Source organism: Euwallacea fornicatus, chromosome 33 (assembly GCF_040115645.1).
Source record: "Euwallacea fornicatus isolate EFF26 chromosome 33, ASM4011564v1, whole genome shotgun sequence".
NCBI lineage: Eukaryota > Metazoa > Arthropoda > Insecta > Coleoptera > Curculionidae > Euwallacea > Euwallacea fornicatus.
Window position 1 is genome coordinate 2533163 of NC_089573.1, and position 26337 is coordinate 2559499.

The window sequence follows — 26337 nt, forward strand, 5'->3', positions numbered from 1 at the left end:
CCGAACGGTTCGCCTACGGAAGTTAACGCAACGAGAGGAAAGATGGATACTCATGGAAGGCAAACATAATCCCAAACAAAGTGCTCCAAAAATTGCTGGTGAGTTGCAGCAACAATATGGAAAAATAGGGCATGAAGACACAATTCGTCGAGTATTACATCGAGGTGGTCTTGAAAGTTGTACTCCTCGCAAGAAGCTATATGTTGGTAAGCAGAATAGGTTGAAGAGATTGAAATTTGCTCAGGAGTACAAAAATTCTTCTCCTGACTTCTGGGATAAAGTGATTTGGTCAGACGAAAATCGATTTAATATTTTTGAATCTGATGGATGCATAAAAGTGTGGCGGAAGTCAAATACGGCATTGAGTCCAAGCAACACTATGAAAACCGAGAAACATGGAGGTGGCGGTGTCATGGTTTGGGGTTGTATGTCAGCAGCTGGAGTGGGTAATATTGATATAATAGAGGGAATCATGGATCATAAAGTGTATCTCAACATTTTAAAGACAAATTTAAAGCAAAGTGCCCAAGAGTTAGGGCTTGCTGAGGATGTTTACTTCCAGCAAGACAACGACCCCAAACATAAGGCCTACAATGTACGTCAATGACTTATATACAGGGTTCGCCATTACTCTGGCCTTGGTTCCTGGTGTCTTTGTATAAATATCAATATGCAATGTTTAGTACAGTACTAATTTGTATCGGAAAGCTGCATGATTTAATAATATTTTTGTTTATACAGAGTGTTCCGTTTGCGCTGGGCAGCATAAAGTTATAATTTTTAAATAGCAACCCATAATTTTTTTATGCCATTTGACGAAATCTTAATTTAGAAGGAAAATACATTAAACATTTTTTAAATTGGTTGCGGCGTTGCCATATTAGAAGGTAGTGGCATGTAATATGACAACTAAATAAAATAAGTAATTTATGCTTTTGTTAAATAGAAGCAAAGCCTACTAGAATAAATCTGTTAGATTATGATAATGCCTGTTGCAATTCGATTGAAATTTTGTAAATATCTTCATAACTGTAAATGTTAGATGAAAAGATGTTATTGCAAATTAATAGAGAATTAAAAACTACATTAGAAAGACTTGAAAAAAATCATGGGTACCATTAAAAAAAAAACGAGTTTCAGCAATTTGTAAAATTTGCAAATTAGCGCTTTTATACAAAAAAAGTATGGTGCATTAAAAAAATGTTTTAAAGTTTTTAAGTACCTCTGAGTTTCATTTACTACTTTACAACAACAAATTTCAAAAAACACAAGTTTTGTAATAATTTTTTTTTGATGCTGCATTAAAAAAAGAAAATCTCTAATATGGCAACGCCGCAACCAATTTAAAAAATGTTTAATGCATTTTCCTTCTAAATTAAGGTTTCATCAAATGGCATAAAAAAATTATGGGTTGCTATTTAAAAAATTATAACTTTATGCCGCCCAGCGCAAACGGAACACTCTGTATAAACAAAAATATTATTAAATCATGCAGCTTTCCGATACAAATTAGTACTGTACTAAACATTTCATATTGATATTTATACAAAGACACCAGGAACCAAGGCCGGAGTAATGGCGAACCCTGTATAATACCCCTCATTTGTTGGAAACACCTCCTCAGAGTCCAGACTTAAACCCGATTGAACATTTATGGAGTGTTTGAGAGTCTAAAATTCGTCAGCACCATATTCAAAATAAAGAATGTCTAAAACGGATTATTTTGGAGGAATGGCCTAAGATAACCGCTGATGTAACAAAAAAACTTGTTCATTCAATGCCAAATAGGCTATTACAAGTTATAAATTTAAAGGGGTACCCAACAGGGTACTAATAATTATATGTACCATAAATATAACTTTATTCTGTTATAGGTACCAAGACTTCTGCGAGGTTGTATTTTGCCCGCCGGACGAAAATGTATTTTTTTCTTAACATGTCGATTATTATATCTTTAATTAGTTATATTGTTTAATGTAGCAGTAGTGTATGAATTAATATGTAAAGTGTAAATAAAAATTATACTAGTTGTTAAAAATAAATAGGCAATAATATACAGTTAGGTGCAGAACTGAGTCAATACTCAGAAAATTCGTATTAGTGGTGGCATAAACAAAATATCTAACAAGTATTCAAAGGAAGGCTTTTATTTTCATAAAGTACATTAACATTAACATTAAAACCATACAAAACATTTGCCGAAAATAAATGGGGTACATCAAATAATCCTAAATAACATTGGTTCAGTTTTGCTCCACTAATGTTAACATTGAACACTTTGGTCGACATTGACACTAACATTTGGTCCAGAGACCTTTAGCTTTTTCAACAGCTAATATAGACGAGTACGAACCATTTAATGGCATATCCTCCGTTAATAAACATCATAATTCAAAATCTTTAAACAATGAAGCCGATTTCAAAGTTTCAAAGAAAATTAATTGAAAAATCACTGATTGATGGAAGATCCACACGGGAAATCGCATTTCAATTAAACATAAGTCAATCCACAGTACAAAGGGTAAAAAATAAGTGCAAAATTTCCTTAAAAATAAATAAAGGTGGCCAACCAAAAAAGATGTCTGCGCAAGATACTAGAAGAGTAATTAGATATTTGGGCAGTGATGAAGCCTCTTCGGCCTCCAAAGCAGCCGTGTTGCTGCGAGGGGATACTGGGAAATCGGTGAGCAAATGGACAGTCCAACGAGCTTTACGTCAGTCCAAATTTGTTGCTGTGGAGTAGAAGAAGAAACCCCTACTTTCTAAGAAGAATATTAAGGCACGACTAGATTTTGTAAAAAGATATGAGGCATGGACCGAGAAGGATTGGATGAAGGTTATTTGGTCTGATGAAACTAAAGTTAACAGATATGCAACAGATGGTCGACATTGGAGCTGGAAACGAGAGGGAGAATCCATGAAACTAAAAGATTTCATTCTGACGGTGAAACATGGGGGAGGAAATATTAAAGCTTGGGGCTGTATATCGGGATATGGGGTTGGACCATTGAAGAAAATAGATGAGAAAATGAACCAGCACATCTATAAAGCCATTTTAAATGATCACCCAATAGATACTGTTAATAATATGCCTTATCCAACTAGCAAAGTAATTTTCCAACAAGACAACGACCCCAAGCATACCGCAAAATCTGTGAAGGAATGGTTGGGTACCCAAAAATTTCAGGTTTTGTAGTGGCCGGCACAGAGTCCCGACCTAAATCCCATTGAGAATCTATGGGCTTACGTGAAATATCATCTGGTCAACGACTACGATTCGCCACCATCTTCACTTAAAGTTTTATGGGAGAGAATAGAAGAAGTATGGGACCAAATTCCACGTGATTTCTGTGAAACACTAACAAAAAGCATGCCAAGACGTCTACTAGCTGTTAAAAAAGCTAAAGGTCTCTGGACCAAATGTTAGTGTCAATGTCGACCAAAGTGTTCAATGTTAATATTAGTGGAGCAAAACTGAACCAATGTTATTTAGGATTATTTGATGTACCCCATTTATTTTCGGCAAATGTTTTGTATGGTTTTAATGTTAATGTTAATGTACTTTTTGAAAATAAAAGCCTTCCTTTGAATACTTGTTAGATATTTTGTTTATGCCACCATTAATACGAATTTTCTGAGTATTTACTCAGTTCTGCACCTAACTGTACGTTTGATGGAAGGGTACCAAGACTATTGCGGGCCAGTGGGGATCCCCATAATTGATTTGTTTCTGAAATCACCAATAACCTCATAGGAGACTGCGGAGCTATTAAATGGACACCCAGTATTGTTATGGAAATTCGATTAATGACATAACGTTGGACATAATAGAACAAAAATATTTTCTTATCGGCAATTGCTAAAAAGAAAAAAATATTACGTTCCTCTGTGCTTTCCATCCCGTTCAATATAGCGTTGTTCGAGAAACGAGCGAGAGCCGTTCGAAACGAAAGAAGAAACCTCTGTCAATGAATTCTTGATGGCTTGCAGACTTATGTTTAAAACACATTCTCGAACAACCTTCAAACTAATCGGCATCGCCAACAGTTATTTATTTATAAACTTTACGTTTTAAATACCCCCAATAAAAAAGTCAAGCAAAACAACTAACTTGGGGGCCCAGAATTGCTCTATGTTTTGTCCAAATATTCTACCCCAGAACGTCTCTTGAAGGCTAACGTACCTCGACTTACGTCACATTGGTGCTACAAAAAGTCCTTTTTTAATTTATCGTTTTTATTAATTCAACATTCAAGTTCTGGTTAAAAATTCAGCAACGATGATTTGATTATCTAATAAACTGCAACATATATTTGGTATGAACGAATATTGACTCGAGCGATTTGAATATTGCTCAATAATAAAATGCGGATTTTCTTGGGACCACCGGGTACAATGTCGTAAGCTCATCACTCCATTAGATATGAAGCAGCCTTCGTCTCTCTATAATATTTGATAAGAAAACTTGAGGCTTTCTTCTTGCTTACCTTCAAGTAAAAAAGAAAAAAACAGTCTCATGGCGAAATCACGTTTTTGCAAGATATTTATAAATTTTTGCATTGTATGGATGGAATTTTTTCCATGTAAAATGCGTTTAACACCTGTTCTTTTGACACAACACTTGTTCTTTTGATGTTGACCACATACTTGTAATTCAACATTTTCAGATTTTTTTCTTGTCGCCTGAGGCATTTTGAAATTATCATCTGCCGAACCAGTGAAATTAAATTTAGCGATTAACCTAGTGACCTAGTAATTGATTGCTGCATTTTTCTTGCTGGATGTTGGCCATTAAAAATCGAACTTTCCTTTGAATTTTCTCCCCAACTCAACACAATTTCGACTTTTTCTGGAAGAGATATCACGTTGCTCACAATAATTTGACTGAAAATTATAACTCAACAATTTATCGATATAAAAAATGCTTTTTATCACCCTCTTCTAGGTTTCGAAGTTCGGGTTGGAATATTAATATCTGCTTGTGCGAGGATTCGTAATAGCTATTTTGTATATGTAGCCATTATAGGTTGGTTTTGCTTACAAGTTTATACAGGGTGAGTCTTAAATAATGGGACACAGAGCAATGATGGATTTATGACACAAAAATAATACAATATAGCTAAATTTATGTTATACCAAAAGTTGATAATAACTGAGATACAGGGTGCCAAAGATGAAAAATTAAATCAAATTTTCTTTAATATCTCTGGAACAGTTCGGGCTAATTTCACGAAATTTCTATTATACAGGGCGAGTCCGGAGGATCGTGCCAAACTTCAGGAGCGTGTTGTACATGAAAAATAAATGTAAAAAAACTCAAATGTTGTTATCCGATTTTCGTTTGTTTACAAGTTATAGCGTAAATAAAATTAAAACATAAAGGTTAAGCAACATTTAGACGAAACGTTTCTTGGACGTTGGATTGGTCGTGGTGGCCCTATGAGTTGGCCTCCAAGGTCTCCAGACTTAACACCACTAGACTATTGTTTGTTGGGTTGGTTTAAAACTGAAGTGTACAGAGTAAAAGTGGACACTCAAGATGCACTAATTCAACGCATTAGAAATGCTGCAGCTGCCATTAAAGAAAGACATGAAACCATCAGGAGCGCAACGAATGCTCTTCATAGACGAAGCCGAAAATGTTTAGAAGTTAATGGCAACATTTTTGAACATTTACTATGATATCCAAACGTTAATTTATGGAATTTCTTATGAAATTTATAATTTTTTTAAATTTTATGTTTTAATTTTATTTACGCTATAACTTGTAAACAAACGAAAATCGGATAACAACATTTGCGGTTTTTTAAATTTATTTTTCACGTACAACACGCTCCTGAAGTTTGGCACGATCCTCCCGACTCACCCTGTATAGCGGTTTTTGGAGATGATCAATTCAAATTTATCGACGATTTCGGTGTATCTTCTAGAGGGCGCCACAATCGACAATTAGGAGTCATTTAAGCCATTTAAACTTTTTTGTGCCACGGCGTATGTCATTTTGTCCTCATAAAATTTGTTCCCCTACCTTTTCTAGTTAAAAGAGTTATACCTTATTGGTGTCGCTAGAAGCAACGGTTTTCGAGAAATTCAATTAAATAACTTAAATTTCCATTTTTTCTACTTGTTGACATGTGACAACGTAATTTTTTCGTATTGTTAAAAAAGCACAAAGATAATATGAAAACAATTTAATACCGTAGTTGGTCTTCTATTGATATATTTATTTAAACTCCAAACGAAATCGTTGCTCTGTGTCCCATTACTTAAGACTCACCCTGTATACACTCGCCCGCAAAAGTCACGGTACAGCACGTTACTGCATCAAAAATTCCTGATATTTTCCATATGTGAAATCAAAACTTCAATTTATTTACATAGAAGCAATGTATAATGTGTCTATACCAATAGCAATATTATAAACATTTACAAAAACTCATACTTATTCTGATAAAAATCAAATGTCATTTTCTAACAATAAATGGATTCCACAAAAGACTTGGTACAGGTAAAACACTCGCTATTATTCGTAAATAAAAGAAAAAAATTAATACCGAGTGGAGTACCCTATTTGTTTAAGGACTTCCACCAAACGATGTGGCATTGATCGAACCAACTTTCTCATGACCTCATTGGACATTTGCGACCATTCTTCCAAGATAACCCATTTTAAATCTTCTTTATTATGAATTATATGTTTTCTAATTTGTTTTTCCAAATGGTCCCATAAATGTTCAATTGGGTTAAGGTCGGGACTTTGTGGAGGTGTTTCTAGTAGATGCAGAGTATTGTATATCAACCACTGGCGTACCGTTTAAGACTTATGTTTAGGGTCGTCATCTTGCTGGAGGTAAACATTTTCTGCCAACCCCAATTTTTCCGCACTTTGTTTCAAATTTGCCTTTAATATGTTCAGGTATACTTGTTGGTTTATGATCTCATGAATTATTACTAAATTGCCTATACCAAAAGATGACATTCAACCACAGACCATTAGTCCATCTCCTCCATTCTTTACGATTGGAATTGTATTTTTTTGATTAAAAGCTTCCCCTGGTTTTCTCCACACTTTTCTTCGTCCGTCTGGTCCAAAAAGATTAAATTTGCTCTCGTCTGATCAAATAACTTTTTTCCAAAATTCGCTTTCGATCGTTCTGTATTTTTCGGCAAATTCAACGCGCTTCTTTCTATTTACGGCACTTACATAAGGTCTTTTTCGCGCACTACAGCCTTTATACTCTCTTCTATGAAGCGTTCGACGACCTTTTCTTCGGGTCCTTCTTGATTTCATTAAAAATGTATCTTGTTTCACGTTCCGTTAATTTTTTTGGGCGTCCAGTTCTTGGTTTGTTATTAATTCTATTGTGATATTTGAAACGATTCACTATTTTTTGAATAGTAGAGCGACTCCTTTTTACAATTTTTGAAATTTCACTGCAAGATTTTCCTTGTTTATTTAAGCGAATAACAATTTTTCTTTCACCCTGACTGAGCTTGGTTCCACCCATATTTTTAACTTTTAACGACTATAACATAAATGATACCGACTATTTGTCGTATTTCTGCAAAGAAATAAACAAATACATTCTTATTTTTTTTAATAAAAATTCAAATATTTTACCTGTACCAAGACTTTTGTGGAATCCATTTATTGTTAAAAAATGACATTTGATTTTTATCAGAATAAGTATGAGTTTCTTTAAATATTTATAATATTGCTATTGGTATAGACACATTACACATTCCTTCTATGTAAATAAATTGAAGTTTTGATTTCACATATGGAAAATATTTGGACCTTTTAATGCAGTAAACTGCCGTACCAAGACTTTTGTGGGTGAGTGTATTTACGTCAATTAGCTTATATTATGAAATTTCTTTAAAAAGTGTGAACAGGCCTTAATAAAAAAATTTGCATTCGAACAAATGCTTTGATATAATAGAATTATTATCACGAAGTTCCTCATCGACTTTAATACCTCGTAAATAAAAAGTGCAAAAAAATTTATCGAGTGCCGCCATAGAAACTAGAATTTTTTAAAATTAACTTTATTCCAAATTTGCAGAAATAATCGTAAATCTTTAAATTTTTTGTAAAGAAATTAAAATTTAACAGTTAAAGACAGTCATTTGTTTTTTGATTTGACTGTCATTTCTTATCATTTTTAAAGCAGAACTGGAAAACAAGTCACAATTTACCTTAATCATAAGTGGAAAACATTCCATATGAGGCGTGCTTTCTTTTACATGTTCTCCATGGAGGTCCGCAATTGTTAAATTACTGTAATGGATTCTATCCTCGTCTTGCTTAATAGAGTTCGCCATAGAGGTAAAAAAATACGAAAATTACATTTTTCGACACTCTATTTACACGTACCAAAAGCGCACTGTTTCTACATTTCTCTAGCCAAAAAAATTTGTTTTGTAGAAGCTATCAGCTCAAAAAAATTAAGATGACGGCAATGAAAGAATTCTTCAATAAATAATTGAACAATATAAGAGTTAACTAGGTAACACCCTTAAAGATGCCCTCACCTGACCTAAAGATATGTTGCAGGTTCTTATTTGTTACTACTGTTATCCAGTAGTTTTGCATTGACCACAGAAGTCACCACACACTATTCATGTTGCTCGTATCTAAAATCCGCTTTTAAACATAAAAACGTATTTATCTACTGTTTCTGTTTAAAAAAGGTATTTCCTAGCCATGTCGCTGTGAAAAACCACTTTCGAGAAAAATGCTTTTGAACTTCTGAATGTATGGGGATGTCTAAAGATTCTACAAAAGTTTACAGCGCTTTACCACACGTTGCTGGGATCAAAATAAAACGATTAAGCCATATTTACCTCAATGCTTATTCAGACAATTGGACAATATACACTAATATATAATGTTATAGTGGTAAAGTTTAAAAATCGATTTTTAACCGTAGCTTTGTAAACCTGCGGGTTATTCTTTAAAATTCGGTTTAGAGACTTGTGAGCATTTCCTAATTCAAATCATTGTAATTACCCCTTTTTTAGTTACAAAAGAGTTAAATTCTAAAGTAAATTACGGTCACAGAAAAAATAGCACAAATTAATTAAATGACTATCGTGAACTATATGTATATACAGCCTGTCCGGTTTTCGTTGGACAGCGGCTGTATCTCGGTAAGTAGAGCAACTAGCAACTTCGGACAAAAAAATTTATTACTAATGTGACTAGGGGAAATCTCTGGAAAATATTTTCAGCTTCGTGAAATCGCCGTAAGGGGGCGTAGTATGGACGGTAGGTCCTTAAAATCGACAAATCTATACTAAGTCACTAGTTAAGTAGCACATTTTAATTTACTATCAATAAGATTACATCATTTTGAAACTTTTTTGTTCGACACACAATTTCGTAACTCACATAATAAAAGCGGGGGAAGCCGATGAATCATTTTAAGTTCAAACTATCACATCTCTGTTTCCAATTATCCGATTTCAGTGATTTTGTACTTCATTGTAAGGGAGTGATAAGCCGATTTAATATCCACATTGACCAAAAATCCATAGTCCAGAACAAAATCGCTAGAGGGCATTCTTTCAGGTAATAGCGGTTTTCTTCATTTTTCTTTAATAAATCAAATGAAACTATATTATTTTCATAAGCTCACCTTGTAAAGCTTTAAAAAACCTACACTTTTCCCGAAAGGCGCATTTCAATATTCTTTTTCGTTTTTGACTTATTGATAAATAACTGAATTGAAATGCGCCTTTCGGGCTTATAATTCCCTTACAATGAAGTACAGAATCACTGAAATCGGATAATTAAAAACAGAGATGTGATAGTTTGAACTTAAAATGATTCATCGGCTTCCCCCACTTTTATTATGTGAGTTACAAAATTATGTGTCGAATAAAAAAGTTTCAGAATGATGTAGACGTATTGATAGTAAATTAAAATGTGCTACTTAACTAGTGACTTAGTATAGATTTGTCGATTTTAAGGAACTACCGTCCCTACTACGCCCCCTTACGGCGATTTCACGAAGCTGAACATATTTTCCAGAGATTTCTCATAGTCACATTAGTAATAATTTTTTTTGTCCGAAGTTGCTAGTTGCTCTATTTACCGAGATACAGCCACTGTCCAACGAAAACCGGACAGGCTGTATATACAGGGTGGCCATTTAGTGCGGTCTCGGAAGATTACGGCTAAACAATGTAATATTTTGAATTTCTTTTTTTTGCGTTATATAGAACTGGATTATGGGTACATTCTAAAATTGTTTTCGTTTTATACAGGGTGTTCTAAATAAGTGAAAAATATCAAAGTTATGTTTTTTTAAATAGGACACCCCATATATTAATATCGTTTTAGATTTCTTGAGAAAAATAAATGTAAGTTTCATTAAGGTTTACTTGTCCTAAATCTTAAAGATTTTGAAATAATAAAGTTTTTTTTAAAAAATCATGCAATTTTAAAAACTTTGTTTTGAAGGAAGTTTAAACTGAAGTAAATCGAAATTCATACCAAAACTTATATATGAGACGTATTTTACGCCAGAATTATTAAAATTGAAATATCTCATACAGTGCTCCCAAAAAATAACATGAAAATTGCATTATTTTTGAAAGGAAATAACTTGCTTAATTTAAATAGAACACTCCATATTTTATTACTCGAAATAAGAGATAAACATATGACTAATCAAAAATCGTTACACCTTCCTATACCTAAATGTACAGGTTTTCTTCGAAAAATAAGATTTAAGAAAAGGTAGCAAATTTTATTTTTGATTAGCCATATGTTTATCTCTTATTTCGAGTAATAAAATATGGAGTGTTCTATTTAAATTAAGCAAGTTATTTCCTTTCAAAAATAATGCAAGTTTCATGTCATTTTCTGGACGCACTGTATGAGATATTTCAATTTTAATAATTCTGGCGTAAAATACGTCTCATATATAAGTTTTGGTATGAATTTCGATTTACTCCAGTTTAAACTTCCTTCAAAACAAAGTTTTTAAAATTGCATGATTTTTAAAAAAAAACTTTATTATTTCGAAATCCTTAAGATTTAGGACAAGTAAACCTTAATGAAACTTACATTTATTTTTCTCAAGAAATCTAAAACGATATTAATATATGGGGTGTCCTATTTAAAAAAACATAACTTTGATATTTTTCACTTATTTAGAACACCCTGTATAAAACGAAAACAATTTTAGAATGTACCCATAATCCAGTTCTATATAACGCAAAAAAAAGAAATTCAAAATATTACATTGTTTAGCCGTAATCTTCCGAGACCGCACTAAATGGCCACCCTGTATATATATAATACTCTTTGATTATCTTCAAGCCCTCAGAAACTTAGTTCATGAATTTGAATAGTTTGGTTTAAGTGCTATGATAAAAAAATTAATTTTAAAATTTTAACTTTGATATCTCATGCCTATCGATAGCCTTCGTATAGAAATATGGATGTTTATATACGAGGGCTAGCAAAGGGTATGCAAAGATACATTGTGTTGAAAATCCTGGGCTCTTCGACTTTGGCGGTATTTCAATAACAGAGAAAAAACAGCCTTTTGGTGCACAAAATATTATCGAAATAATACATATAAAGTTGAATCAGAAGGTTTTCTTATAGGGTTGACACATAGAGTTTAGGCAGCTAGCATAAGCATCTGGATTACGTATCAAAACATCTTTGCGATAATAATAGCAAAGAGCACAGCCGGAAACTGGTGAATACTTATTTCGAAATAATAATTAAAATCGGTGACTATTTCCAAATTAAACGACCGTTCTTTTCGAAATGTCATTCGAACAATTTTGCATTCGGTTAACGTCAAATTGACGCATTTTAAACGGTTCTTAATATATAATGAACGATGTCACTGTCAATTTTGACGTCATTCTGTCATTTGAATAGGGTATCATTCTCTTCGAATTTCAAACTGCTAACAGACGGTATGAAATTTTTTTTATGTAAAATTGGCAAAAACGCAAAACGTTGTTTTGTGTCAATAAGTTTGTTCCAATGGGCAGTAAATTTAATCAAAAGCAGTCATGGATATTTGCACGGACTCCCGACCGTATTCTACAATAACCACAATGTTTCCGTTGGTCCAAAATCGGGTTTCCTCTTTACTGGAACAAAGTCAATAATAGTTTAAGGCTCATACTGGAGCTTCGCAAGCCAACGCGACTAATCTAGATCATTAACTTGAGACCCAGAACCAAAATCTATTTGTGGCTATGAGACCGAGATAATATAGGTCTCGATCTCGGTGTTAATATATGTACAAGAGGGAGATTTAATTGTAAATCTGAAACTAGGACCAATACTACACATATCTCGGTCTGGGGAGTTCGTAATTTTGCCAAAAAGAAAATACTTCAGAAGATTAAGGCTTATTATGTTTCACTCCACCTCTACGTTGGATTAACTCGAACACCTCGAAAATCGGTTTCGATCTTGTAAGATCTCGTCAGTTCAATTTATCTGGAATCAATTAGAAGCAAGTGAAATTAACTGCAAGCATGTAGAGTCTGCAGCAAAACTTCCTATCACCTGTTTTTTTCGTCCTGGATCTGGAGCATATCTTCGCGTGTAAACAGCAGAACTTAATGTAGAGTGCCGACCTGTAGCTAAGAGTAATGGAGATGAATGCGAATAATAACAGAAAAAATCTAACACGCGAAATAAAGAGATTTTTTATTTTTTTCCCGAACGAAGCCAGTCTTCTAGGTGCTCGAATCAACTAAATACAGACTTGGAACGAGGTATAGAGCCGTAATGGCCTTTCATCTACTCAGATTTTTTCCTGCATGAATTTTCGTCACTCTTTTGTATAGGTCGGCCCAGCGCATTAAATGTTGTTACTTACGCTTAAAAGATTTAATTGTGCTGCAGTAAAAAGGGGACGGCAGATGGCGCTGGTAGAATATTTTCCGGCAAGCACTACATACTTGCCTTTGATATTGCCAATTTCACCTGCGTTTAATTGACTCGTGACGAGCTGAGCTGACGAGATTTTATAGGATCAAATAAAATTATTTAGATTTTCGCGTTGAGACTGATTATTTAAAACATATTTACGTGAACCTTTTCTGACAAACATATATGTTAAGATTCATAATAACGAAAGTATCCGTCAGTGAAAATACTGCGCTTCATCCTGTAAGGGGCTGAAGAGCAAATAGGGATTTTCATTAATGAAACCTGCTTAACTAATGACATACCATACACGTTAAGCCTGGCAGAGTGTTCGACAATTCCTAAAGCGTTTGATGCCATACACGTATATAATCCTCCATCTTCCACTCTAACGCTGGTTACATTAAGATGTGCAATGACGTCGCCTGCGTCATTCAAGTACTGGCTGATGGCATATCTGCAAGCAAAGGGCTCTTCACATTATTAAGCACTGAATTTAATTACTTTTATCATGGATGAAAATAGCTAAAAATGTGTTCGAGAGAGTAAAACGTAATTGATTCCTTCGGAGCAGGGGCAAACAAAATGTAGGTTTTCCCCAAGGATAGTATGTAGCTCCACCACTTTAATTTAATTTCTGAAGTTGGGATTCGTTTTAAAATACTCCCCGTATTGAGTGTGGCAACTTTTCTCTATTCTGCTCACGATTAAAAGTCATAATGCCTAAACCCGCTTACGATTAAAACCATTAAAAAATTTATTTTGGAAAACAGATTACGGCCTAATTTAAAATGGAATGAACTGAACTAGGAAAAAGCAAAGATCGCCCCCATTCCCGGGGGCTTCCTCGGCGAGTCGTCGAAACTAAATCCAATTTAACGCGGTCCAAACACAAAAGCTAGCTTTTCAATTGACTCCTCGTAAAAGCTTTCGTTCCTAGGATTGTCAGTTTAACATGGAAGGAGAGGAATTCTAGAGTTGTCTGCCAAACGATAGCATCCGACATAAATACTGTTTTGAGCATTATTTAAAACTCAAATACAGTCGAAATTTAAATTCAATGCCCGCGGGAAAATATTTGATAAAACTTGTCGATCGAAATTCGTAATTGTCACCACTGTGCGAACTTTCCATATTTTAGCATAGTATGTTAATGATTTCTCGTGATTGATATTATCTTATGTCCATTTCGTATATGTTTCTATAAAGACAGTAAATTATTCCTCCCCAAAGATCTCAACAAATTAGTTATGTCCCCACTGAAATAATCAATCGAGAGTGGTGCCGAGTATGAAAAGTGCTCTTGTGCTCTGTTTAGCCTCATAAAGTTGAATGGTCTCGGTACTTTCAATCAAAATTTAAAAAATCAACATTTTACATAAACGTTTCTACAAAAATAATTGATGCCGCACTAAAACCATCAATTAGGCGCTGAAGTTTAACCATGAAAAGTGCTTTTAGAGATGTTTTTTTTTAATCTTCTAAGCTTCAATAACCTCAGTATTTCCAACAAAAATTTATTGAATTCCCTCGGTTACAAAAATTGCAAAATTCGATGTTTTAAACAAGGATTTCAACAGAACTAAATTGTGCTGCTCCTGAAACCGTTAAGTTACTCTGAGCATGAAAACTTCTTCGATAGATCGCCTTTTTAGACTCAAAAATGTCAGTGGCGTCCGAATGCTCAACTCATTTTTAGAATTCGTTAAGGTTTTTACGACAAAAGAGGAAAAATTCATTTTAACGAAATATCTAAACAAAAATATTGTATGGGGCCACTGGTATCGTCATCCGGGAATCATTCCGAGTAGACAAAGTGTTCCCATCGATGCTTTTTTGGGTATAAAATATTTCAGGGGCTTTGCCAATTTCAATCAAACTTTATCGAATTCTTTTAGGTTACAAAAATAGAACGCGAACAGTGGGGACTTCCGGATCTATTATGGTTATATGAACTTTTTCCCTGAATCATCCTGTGTATAGGATGTAAGATACCACAAAGTGTAAGAGGTAGGAACCCAAATAGGTACTTGGCAAAGAAAACAAATAAGTACTTACAAAATGAATGCTTCGGTCAAATAACTTGAATATAATTTAGTCTATTGAAGTATCGATAATATCGAAAAAGCGCATTTGAACATTGGTCTAAAAAAGTTTTGTTACTGAAATACTACTAATGCAACTTTATACACAGGGTGTTCGCAAATTAACACATAAGTCCATTTTTCCTGAAGAACGATTTTTTTCAAAAAAAACCTTCGAATACGTGAGCCCCATTATTCGATGATTTTTCGCAAATATTTTCGAATAAACGAATTGGAAGATGTGATGTCATCGTGTGGCCACCGAGATCTCCAGACCTCAATCCACTATGTTTTTTCTCCGGAATCATTTTAAAAATAAAAAGTAAACCGGTCAATATTGAATATTTGAAAGATGGCATAAGAATTTAGTGCAACAATATTGTTTGGACATTTTAGAAAAAGTCCAGCAAGAATTTACTGACCGTTTAGAATACTGTCGAATTAAAAACATTTTTCACTTTGAGCTTTTTGTAACTTAAACGAAGTACTTTATTTCAAAAATTGGAATTTAATTTTCCAGAATTTTCTGTTATACAGTGTGTTGCGTCTGAAATGAAAATGTCCTCATATTTTTATTATTTGAAGGAATACAGATTTGAATTTTTCCGCAATTCTATGAATTGATGAGTCACATTTTTAAAAATATTTATCTGACATCTAAACCGTAAAGTCAGTCTACTAAAATTCACAAATAGGGCTAATTCTTGATTATGTTCCTTCGTGTTAGAGATATAGAAAAAAAATATTAGAAAAAGCTGTTCAGAATATTATTTTAACTCTATATACCGAGTTTCATGACAAAATTCGCTTTTTAAATTTTCTCACCGTTTTGTTCGTATACAAAATTATTAGTTTATTTTTGAATTTAATAATAGAAGTGCCATGCGAAGTAATAATTTGTTACAAATGTTAAACGTCAGTCAGATTAAACTTTGAGTTTCTTGCGTTAAGTTCAAGTTAATGACCACAGAATTAAAACGCCATTGACTTTAAGGGAAAAATCGAAATAATCCGGCTGTTTGCTCTTCATGTTCGTAGTAACAGAGAAGTTGCTGCGGAGTTTAATTTAAGACATCCCGAACGTGCTCCCATTACTCATGGAAAAACAGCCGATGTAAATGCTCTTTTCAATAGGGCTGACAGTGTTATTAAAATTATTATTATCAAAACGATGAAATAATAAAAAAAAAACTAATTTTGCCATGAAACTCGATATGTGGAGATAAAATAATATTTTGAACGACTTTTTCTAATCATTTTTTTTCGTGCCCTGACGCGAAGCGAAGTATCGAAAATTAACTCAGTTTGTAAATTTGTAGTGGGGTGAATTTACGGTTCAGATGTCAGATGACTACCTTGAAAAATGTGAGTCATCAATTTGTGAGACTGGAAAATTTCAAATCTATATTTCTACAAATAGCAAAATTTCATTCGTCGCAAATGCAACACTCTGCATAAGACACTAGTAATTTTGCATTATCATAAAGTAGAAATGACACTTTCACATTTCGTAAAAAAAATGGAGAGTGTCATGAAAAATTATCAATGACGTCATGCTTTATACAGGGTGTTTCCTAACTACGTGCAAAAAATTTAAAGGCGTAATCCTCGACTGATTTTGAGTCAAAAATGTCTAATAAACATATGTCCGCAAATGCCTTGTTTCCAAGATATAGGGTGTTGAAATGTGACAAGAAAAAGAGATTTTATTTCCAAAATGACTCAATTTGGGTGTTTGAATTTTAGAAAAGACAATTCCGGGGATTCCGGGGTTTTCTTCAATACGTCTTAAGATTTCTTCCTCCACTTCTGGTGTTCGACATGTTATTGACTTTCCTCCTCCTGGAATTTTCATAAGAGATCCTGTATCACAAAGACGTTAAAAGAGGTTTTTAAAGGTTTGGTGGTTGGGAGCTTGGTGGTTTGGAAACCTTTCCATGTAAATGCGCCTCGCTGCCAAACACTCACCATCAGCAAGGCCGTAAACAAAAACCATATTGGCCATTTCTTGATTAGTGTAATTAGGCATTTGGAAAACTTTCAAAACTGTGGTATAATCTGATTTTTGGGACACAGAACTGAATTCTTTCACTTTAGGGAGTAAAACACCAAAATAACACTGACTATCTTGTTTATAGTAGTGGAAGTAGCAAAAAAAACTAACAATAAACAAGTTAGTAAATACCACCAAACCTTTAGAAACCTTTAAAACCTTTTTCAACGTCTTTCAGTCAACACCCTGTATCTTGGCAACCAGGCATTTGCGGACATATGTTTATTAGACATTTTTTACTCAAAATCAGTCGAGGATTACGCCTTTAAATTTTTTACACGTAGTTAGGAAACACCCTGTATACCGGTGACGTCGCTGACAGGGTTACAGAAAGTATTAAAAAAAAAATGACGTGTTCGAGGATTTTTCTGCAAATTTTCTTTCTTCAGAAAAAACGAAGTTATGCGCGATTTTACGAGCATCCTGTATAGCACGTTTTAGGTCGAGTTTTGTCAACAAAAAGAGAGAACCCTATCTAGTATGATACATGCGAATTAAACTTGGCTTACAACAAGACACATAAACTAATTAGTAATGGTTAATTGCGTTTTGTAATATTTGACAAAAGTAATTTTAAATGGAAATTGGATATATTCTATTACCAGAAGGATCTAAATTGCAAAAACGTCACATCGCTCTAACTAATATAGCGCAATTTATAACCAATAATTAATTTTGTTTAGTGAAACCTACAATTCAAGAGAGGAAATATAAGTACATTGCCGACCCCATTACTATAATGATTTCTGATTATAATAATTAATATCTGAAAAACAGATTGATCGGAGTATCATACCAGTCGATGTTGTGCATACCTGTAGTCTGGTTTTAAATCGGTCAGAATTTGACCATCCAGAACCCACTTAAATTGAGGCGGTGGAGACCCGGTGGCTGAGCATTTTAAAGACACCTGAACTCCAGGTTGAACAGCCTGTTCAATAAAGTAGTTCTGCATTTCTGGAACAGTGTCTGAAAAAAAAAATCCTTTATCTCGGGAAAACAAAAAATTGCGAAGACATTTTTCAAGTTAATGAATTCATTTCAGGTTAACGTTAGTTTTCGAGTTTCCCAACCGCAAACCTGTTGATATTTAAAATCAATTATGCATGACTTCTTATTTAGGAAATGGAGTTAGTTAGTTAACGTAAAAGGTTTTGAGACCGTTTTTTCCTTTAACAGAAGCACTCCAAATGACCCTACAAATAAATATGTATGGGGGAGGTTTTATCAGCCCGGATTTTTATTTCGCCAGATAAAATATTAAGGTTCAGGGTGACGTCTAAGGATCCTTTAATCTTCCTTATTTAAATAGGTTTTCAAATTATTTGAACTGAACGACGTTCGGTTAAGACCTTTGACATAGCTAAATAAATAAAAACACGTCTGCACTAAAACAATTTTAACCATAGCTTTGTGGGACAGTAATGAACTAATAAATATTTATAATAAAGTTTCTGTGCAACAGCAAATTGTATAAACATCATGGTATTCCTATTTAATTCAAACAATGCCATAGAAGATTGTCTTCACCTAGCATCGGTGTTATTCGAGTATTAAATTATTTTATGAGAAAAGAGAGGAAACTTGGCCCACGTGATTTATTGTTGACGGAAGTTGGAACTCATTTCCGCTGGGGTTTTTCCCTCGACTGTCTGTTCGCGTTAAGTGCTGAATACAAGTCCATTTCTGTTATTAATTTTTTCCAGGCAAAGTGCGAAATAGATTTTTAACCTCTCGAGTTTAAATTTCAAAAAAAAAAAATGGTAATTACAGATAAGATAGAACTTACCGCCCAGTCTTAATTCGGCGCTGCCCTGGGCATTTTCCTTCTCGTTTTCCACCATACATTGGTACATGCCCCTATCGTGGCGCGTCACATCCGTTATTTGCAGCACCAAGGGATCTAATAATTTGATTTTTTCGTTCCTATCGAAAGCGATTGGTAGTCCATTTTTCACCCATCGCACCCGGCCTATAGGTGTTCCCGACACGGAGCAGTTAAAAAGTGCATTTTCTCCGGAATTAATAATCTGAAATTAGACTTTATTAAATGATCGACTAAATTAAAACATACTTTTTGCCGGGCGTCCAATTATTCGACTAAATTAGTAGATATAATCCGGGAATAACACCGTCACGACAAAATAAAAGGAAAAATGAGCTTTTCCGTTCCTCAATCAAGCGTCCCAAAGGGTGTCTTGTCATAGTCGGGCTGAAAATTACTTCATCCCAGAGTAGACAACCTTTTCGAATTAAATTGTGTTCCTGGACGGGAAATGCCGCAGTGTAACTAGTTTTTTAAACACAACTCGCTGTTTTGACTTTTTTAATATAAACATCCAATTAAAAAACATGATTGTCTCAGGTCCCTTTAATCCGATTCCAAAACTGAATATTCCAGATCACCAGACCGACCATCAAGACCATACCAACGATGTGCTACAGCCCGTTCGAAGACAATATCTCGTTTCTTTTTCTACACAATAAAGAGCGAAGCGCTGTTACGAAGATAATATAGCTAACGCTAAAATAAAAACCTAAGTCGGTTCGTTTACCTCCCTTGGCATTGCTGAATACGCCACGAAATGAAAATTGCTTATCCTTCGAATTAGGTGGGAACCTATCATAGTATGAATGCGCACTTACCTGCAATTGAGGCAACACATGAACATTGAGATGAGCTATTACGTTCAAGTGAACATCCAACCGTTGTTCACCGAAGGAATTGAACACTTTGCAGGTCCACCTTCCGGAATCTTCAGGTCGTAACCTCTTTAGTAACAAAATATCTTGGGATGGTTCCACTCTGGGTGAAGCGTGCACCGGCTGAAGGTAACCTTTTACATCTCGATACCACCTGGTTTGTGAAAAAATCTACGTTTTAACGCAAAGACCCCAGATCTGCTTTGAGGAAATTATCATAAAGATGTCCGAGCGGAAACATAAGCCACGTGTGCGAAGATATTATTACTTCATACATGCATCAGAGTCTTGTGATGATCCTCGAGTCGAAACACATATAAATGGAAATAGCATTGAAAATCAAGTTGTTGCGAATTCTACTAATAAAAACGTAGGAAAAACCAGGAGAGATTTCCCACATTCATGTGAGAAAATATTTTATACAATACATGGGGACGGAATTGCTTAGCTTCCACATTTTTGACTATTTTGCATTCCGCAGCATCTATAGTTTCTGAGATATGGGCTGAAATTGTGGATCTTTACGGTGTGCACAGTTGAATGCCTCAGATGATTGTGAAAATCGATTGAAAGATGTCGTTCGGCGGCCGGGCCCCATCATCACCACCATCTTGTATTTTCTGTTCAATTTAAAAACTTTTCGTCCTTAATTTTTTTTAACGTCCCAAAGATATATTCAACACTTCGCCGCATATGTCAAAAACTTTAGTAGCGATGAAGAGAAGGCATTTGCACATGTGAAGGTTCCAAACTTCTCATCTATCACTTTTGTACAATAAGCGGAAAAAAGTGAATTCACTCCTTTGGGTTATAAAAAATGGGCAACTTCCACATTTGGGCCGGATACTTAAATATTAGGTCGTGTAGTATGAAATGAGTAGAATTGAATTGAAACTTGAGTCATTTTTTTCTCATATGAAATGTTTTTATTGTCAATCGAAATATGCACCGCCATTATCAATACACTTCTGCCATTTAACGGGAAGTTCATTGATTCCCCTGCTGTAAAAGCCTGCAGGCCGGGAGTCGATAAACTCGTGGAAGGTAGCTTTGACAGCCTCGTCGGAGTTCCTACCAAGAAGTTATCCAAATTTTGAAAGAAGTGGTAATCAGTGGGTGCTAAGTCGGGTGAATACGGTGGATGACGAAAAGTTTCCAATCCCAACTCCTGTAGCTTGGCCAAGGTGACTTGTGCGGTGTGTGGCCGAGCGTTGTCGTGCAACAAAAGCGGTGCGCTTCGATTGACTAATCTTGGCGGCTTAACCGTCAGTTGCCTCATCATTTCGGTCAGTTGTCGGCAGTAGACATCAGCCGTAATCGACTCATCAGGTGTCATGAGGCTGTGATGGATGACACCTGCGTTGCACCACCAAACGGACACCATAAGCTTCTTTTGATGAAGATTTTTTTTCGCACAATGTTTTGGTGGTTCATCTTGATCCAACCACTGCGATGAACGTCTGGTATTGTCATGTAGGATCCATTTCTCATCACAAGTAACAATCCGATTCAAAAATGGATCGTTATTATACCGGCACGACAAAGAAGCTCAAGCTTCGAGACGTCGTTCTTTCTGTATGTCCCTCAACTCATGCGGTACCGACTTGTCCAGCTTCTTCACCTCACCAATTTCGGCCAAATGAGTCAATATTGTTTTTTTAGTTACACTAAACATTAACGAAAATTCTAACGCACTTTGACATGGATTCGCTTCCTCCACTGCTTTCAGATGATCGTTATCCACTTGAGTTTCAGGTCGTCCACGTGGTTCATTTGTTAGGTCAAAATTGCCAGAACGAAATTTCATGAACCAACGAGATACTGTTTGCTGTGAAGTGACTTCAGTACCAAACACATCATTAACGTTGCGAGCCGTCTGAGCTGTTGTGGTTCCACGGTGGAGCTCATACTTCATTAACACACGAATTTCACTATTTTGCATGGCCGCACAAAAATTTGTATAAAAATAAAAGTTTTCAATAATTTTTAACGCTTTAAACTCTGATCGAAAGAGGAAGAATGTGCCTTTTCCACATAAAAAAGTCAAGTCCAAATATAGATTTAGAGTGAAGTTATTCGCAGTTGAATGTAGCATTTCGAGAATCTACTCATTTCATACTACACGACCTAATAGAAATAAATTGTGCCGTCACTACAGCCACCAATGGGAACGGGTTCTGAGTACGAAAACTGTCCCTACAGATGCTTTTTAGTCCCATAAATTTCGGTGGTGCCAGAATTTGTGATAAAAATTTAGAGAAATAAATTATAGAATTCCAAAAAATCATCAGTTCCACCCGAACATTCGAGTAAAAGTAATTTATGCCGCCACTGAAACCGTCAACTGGAACTTATTCTGAATATGAAAAGTTGCCCTCTAAATCCCCCTTTTAGCCTCACAATTTCCAGCGGCGTGACCACGTTCAGTGTCTACGTAAGTGAAGAACTCACGTAACGCCCCTGAAATGCCCGGTACGTAACTCAGTGACGGGCGAAATCGTCAACTGAGATATGTTGTGAGAATGTAAGTTTGGTCTGAAATATCCCAGGGACGTGGTCAATTTCAATTAAATTCTATTTGATTGATTGAAACAAAAGTTTGCTTCTGAATTTGCGATGGGATTAGGCGCTCAATTTTGATGAAATTTAAAAACGGAATAGGATCGAAGCTTTGGAAGCCTTTAAAAGATAGATTAATACCCCTATTTGATAGATGATGAATTTGAGAAGGTGAAAATATTCGCAAATGTTTTTCCCTTGAATGAAAAGTGGAGTAGATAATTTTCGCGTCGAGGAGAAAATACCTTCGCATGGCCTTATTCTATTTTCGCTAGGACATCGTGTAAGTACCTTTTAATTGCAAAACACTTCAAATTTTTATTTCAATATACCGTGTGTAATTCGATATCAATTTAAAACTTGAGACTTCTATCGCTCGCGTGAAAAGTGATTTTTAAACGTATTTCCCGCAATATCATTTCGATGACTCGTGTGAAAAACGTATTTACGGACGTCTGTGAGACAAAAGTGTCATTTTTGCATACCGGCAAGACATACCTAAACATAAAATACCTGAATAATTACCCAAAATTCGGAGGCGGGTTTCCCTGTGCGGTGCAAGTTAAATGAATATCAGTCTCTTTATAGGCATCGAATGATGATGACGTAGGGTTTAAACGTGGAGGGACGTTTCTCGTCGACTCTACAATAGTACATTAAAACTTGACTTATATAGAGCAGTTCTGTGGCTCATATTCTGCAGACGTTCCGCTATTAACGTGAAGTAAACATTTCATTTTTCATCTTCTAGATAAAGGAACACATTTAAAAACGCCTCAAAAAGTTAACGAACAGGCTCTTGAAAATATTTTAGAAGGTTGCTCTTCTTTGTATTGTAACGAAAACAAGTCAGGCAGGGAAAATTTAGGAAGTGTTTTTTTGACGTTAAAGCTGAAAGTTTGAATATAATAAAGGAAACGATACTTGTGATTCAGTTTGAAATTTATTGTTTTAGAACTTACCAATGACAGTGAGTCTGGCGGCTTGAGATCTCTTCCTTTCCTGGGTTAAGGCGTGAATGGTCAGGCAAGAGTAAGTGGGTAAGCTATCGTCATGTCTAACAGACCTAATTAAAAGCTCGCCGGTCCCGTAAGTTACAACAATTCTACCACCTAAAAAACGAATCGAACTATACAGGATGGGCCGTTTTAACGAGCGGCGACTTAATCGTAGTTTGGTGAGACTCGTGGATTTTATTTCTTCATTAATACACAGTAGGTCGTGCAGGAAAACCTCAATAGAATTTGGAAATAAGTTTCCTTTTGGGAGGAAACGGATGGCTGCATTTTTATTTTCGAAGATCAATTAGGAAAATAAATGTTTTGGCGCCTCTCCTTTGGAGGACAAATGTCCTTTCAAGAGAGCGCTTTCGCAAAAAGTTGTAATATATTGGGTTGTTCGATAATTAACGTCGTTTTGTCCTCATAGATGGCTTAATTTATACATATGGAGTAATAGCGATCTCGTCGCTTATACAGGGTGTTTCCTAACTACGTGTAAAAAATTTAAAGGCGTAATCCTCGACTGATTTTGAGTAAAAAATGTCTAATAAACATATGTCCGCAAATGCCTGGTTGCCAAGATACAGGGTGTTGACTGAAAGACGTTGAAAAAGGTTTTAAAGGTTTCTAAAGGTTTGGTGGTATTTACTAACTTGTTTATGGTTAGTTTTTTTTTGCTACTTCCACTACTATAAACAAAATAGTCAGTGTTATTTTGGTGTTTTACTCCCTAAAGTGAAAGAATTCAGTTCTGTGTCCCAAAAATCAGATTATACCTCAGTTTTGAAAGTTTTCCAAATACCTAATTACACTAATCAAGAAATGGCCAATATGGTTTTTGTTTACGGCCTTGCTGATGGTGAGTGTTTGGCAGCGAGGCGCATTTACATGGAAAGGTTTCCAAACCACCAAGCTCCCAACCACCAAACCTTTAAAAACCTCTTTTAACGTCTTTGTGATACAGGATCTCTTATGAAAATTCCAGGAGGAGGAAAGCCAATAACACGTCGAACACCAGAAGTGGAGGAAGAAATCTTAAGACGTATTGAAGAAAACCCCGGAACCCCCGGAATTGTCTTTTCTAAAATTCAAACACCCAAATTGAGTAATTTTGGAAATAAAATCTCTTTTTCTTGTCACATTTTAACACCCTGTATCTTGGAAACAAGGCATTTGCGGACATATGTTTATTAGACATTTTTGACTCAAAATCAGTCGAGGATTACGCCTTTAAATTTTTTACACGTAGTTAGGAAACACCCTGTATTATTATACGCCATTTTAAAGGTTATGTTTTAGACTTTTTTCGATCGAAAATTGAACGCGATTAGCGAACAAGAAGTTGTTTAAAATTTAAGTTGAAGATGGACAATCAAAGTGAGCACTATCGACGCATTTTATTATTTTACTTTCGAAAGGGCAAAAATGCAGCACGAGCTCAGAAGAAATTGTGTGAAGTCCATGGTGAGAACTGCCTTACCGAACGCCAGTGCCAGCGTTGGTTTACTCGCTTTCGTCCCGGATATTTTAATGTCCAAGATGCACCACACGCTGGACGCCCAATCACCATTGATAACGATAAAATAAAGGCCTTAATCGAAGCTAATCGGCGTATGACAACTCGAAAGATGGCAGAAAAGTTGAACATATCGAATTCAACCGTTTCTCTGCATTTAAAAAAGCTCGGGTACGTTAGCAAATCGGATGTTTGGGTTCCTCACGAATTGAAGGAAATTCACTTCACCCAACGCACTCAGATATGAAATTTTTTGCTGTATCGTGACCAAAACGACCCACTTCTAAAACGAGTCATAACGGGTGATGAAAAATGGATTGACTACGATAACGTAGTCCGAACCAAACAAGATAAACCTGCACAATCGACGTCCCAAGCCGATATTCATCAAAAGAAGATTTTGATATCTGTGTGGTGGGACTACAAGGGTATTCCTTATTTGGAACTGCTTCCGAGAAACCAAACTATTGATTCGAATGTTTACTATTGTCAGCTATCGAAATTTAACGAAGAAATCAAAAGAAAACGTCCTGAACTCGCCAATCGCAAAGGGGTCCTGTTCCATCATGATAACGCTAGACCCCATACGTCGTTAATAACGCGTCGAAAATTATTGGAACTAAATTGGGAACTGATGCCTCATCCACCGTATAGCCCCGACTTGACGCCATCAGATTATTATTGGTTTGGTTCTCTTCAAAATCACTTGAATGGTAAAAATTTCGATTCTGATCGATCCGTTAAAAATGAGTTAAATCAATTTTTTACTTCTAAAAATCAAGGCTTTTTCGCACGCGGAATTTTCCAAGTTGCCGAAAGATGGCAGAAGGTCATCCGCCAAGATGGCCACTACATCATAAGTATATTCGCTTTGAAAAAACATAAAAAATACGACATTAATTATCGAACAGCCCAATAGTTCGCTTCCAAAATTCTACATGTAGACAAAAGGGAACTGGTAATTTCTAAAATACTTTGCATAACCTCTTAGAGCCCGAGCTTAAATTGGGACACATTTTTCCAGAAAATACATTTTATAGTAATAATTCAGGCGACAAAAATAAACTGGAATTGAAAAGCAACTAAAGCTTAAAAAAGAAAAGAACGCATCGTTGATGATACCTTGAGAGTTGCAAACCAGGTAATTTAACATTAAAATTTATTGATGAAGTAAAGCAAAACAGTTCCTTTCCACTGCACAATATAAGTAAATTTCGCAGGACGAAACATTTTTCAAAGGTAAGTTCTCCACACTCACTGCATCTACATCTTGACATTGATTTCCGCTCATGTCTCATAAAAGCTTGTATATAATTGCTTTGCCTGAAAAATCTGCTGTTTAGTAATGGTTGAACTCTTCCTTGTTCTCGAGGTGGTCCTTCTTCCTTTGAATTTTATAATTCCCGTTTATTTCCAAAAAAAAGCCAGCAGTTGAACCAGCCGCAATTTGAAATATAGATAGACCATTTTTTTGTTACAATACTGTATAAAATTTAAAAAAAAAA

At 35.2% G+C, this 26337-nt stretch overlaps 1 protein-coding gene across 3 annotated transcripts in view; it reads right to left on the reverse strand.

Annotated features, from left to right (window-relative positions):
• Dscam3 (Down syndrome cell adhesion molecule 3) overlaps positions 1–26337 on the reverse strand; it is a 154410-nt gene that overhangs the window by 59630 nt on the left and 68443 nt on the right. For all 3 annotated transcript variants that reach the window (XM_066299275.1, XM_066299276.1, XM_066299277.1), the window contains exons 6-11: positions 23278–23427; positions 22841–22958; positions 19700–19910; positions 18843–19083; positions 17869–18022; positions 13222–13373 (exon numbers count right to left, since the gene is read on the reverse strand). In XM_066299275.1, coding sequence (XP_066155372.1) covers positions 13222–13373; positions 17869–18022; positions 18843–19083; positions 19700–19910; positions 22841–22958; positions 23278–23427 — 1026 coding nt within the window. The remainder of the gene's footprint in view (positions 1–13221; positions 13374–17868; positions 18023–18842; positions 19084–19699; positions 19911–22840; positions 22959–23277; positions 23428–26337) is intronic.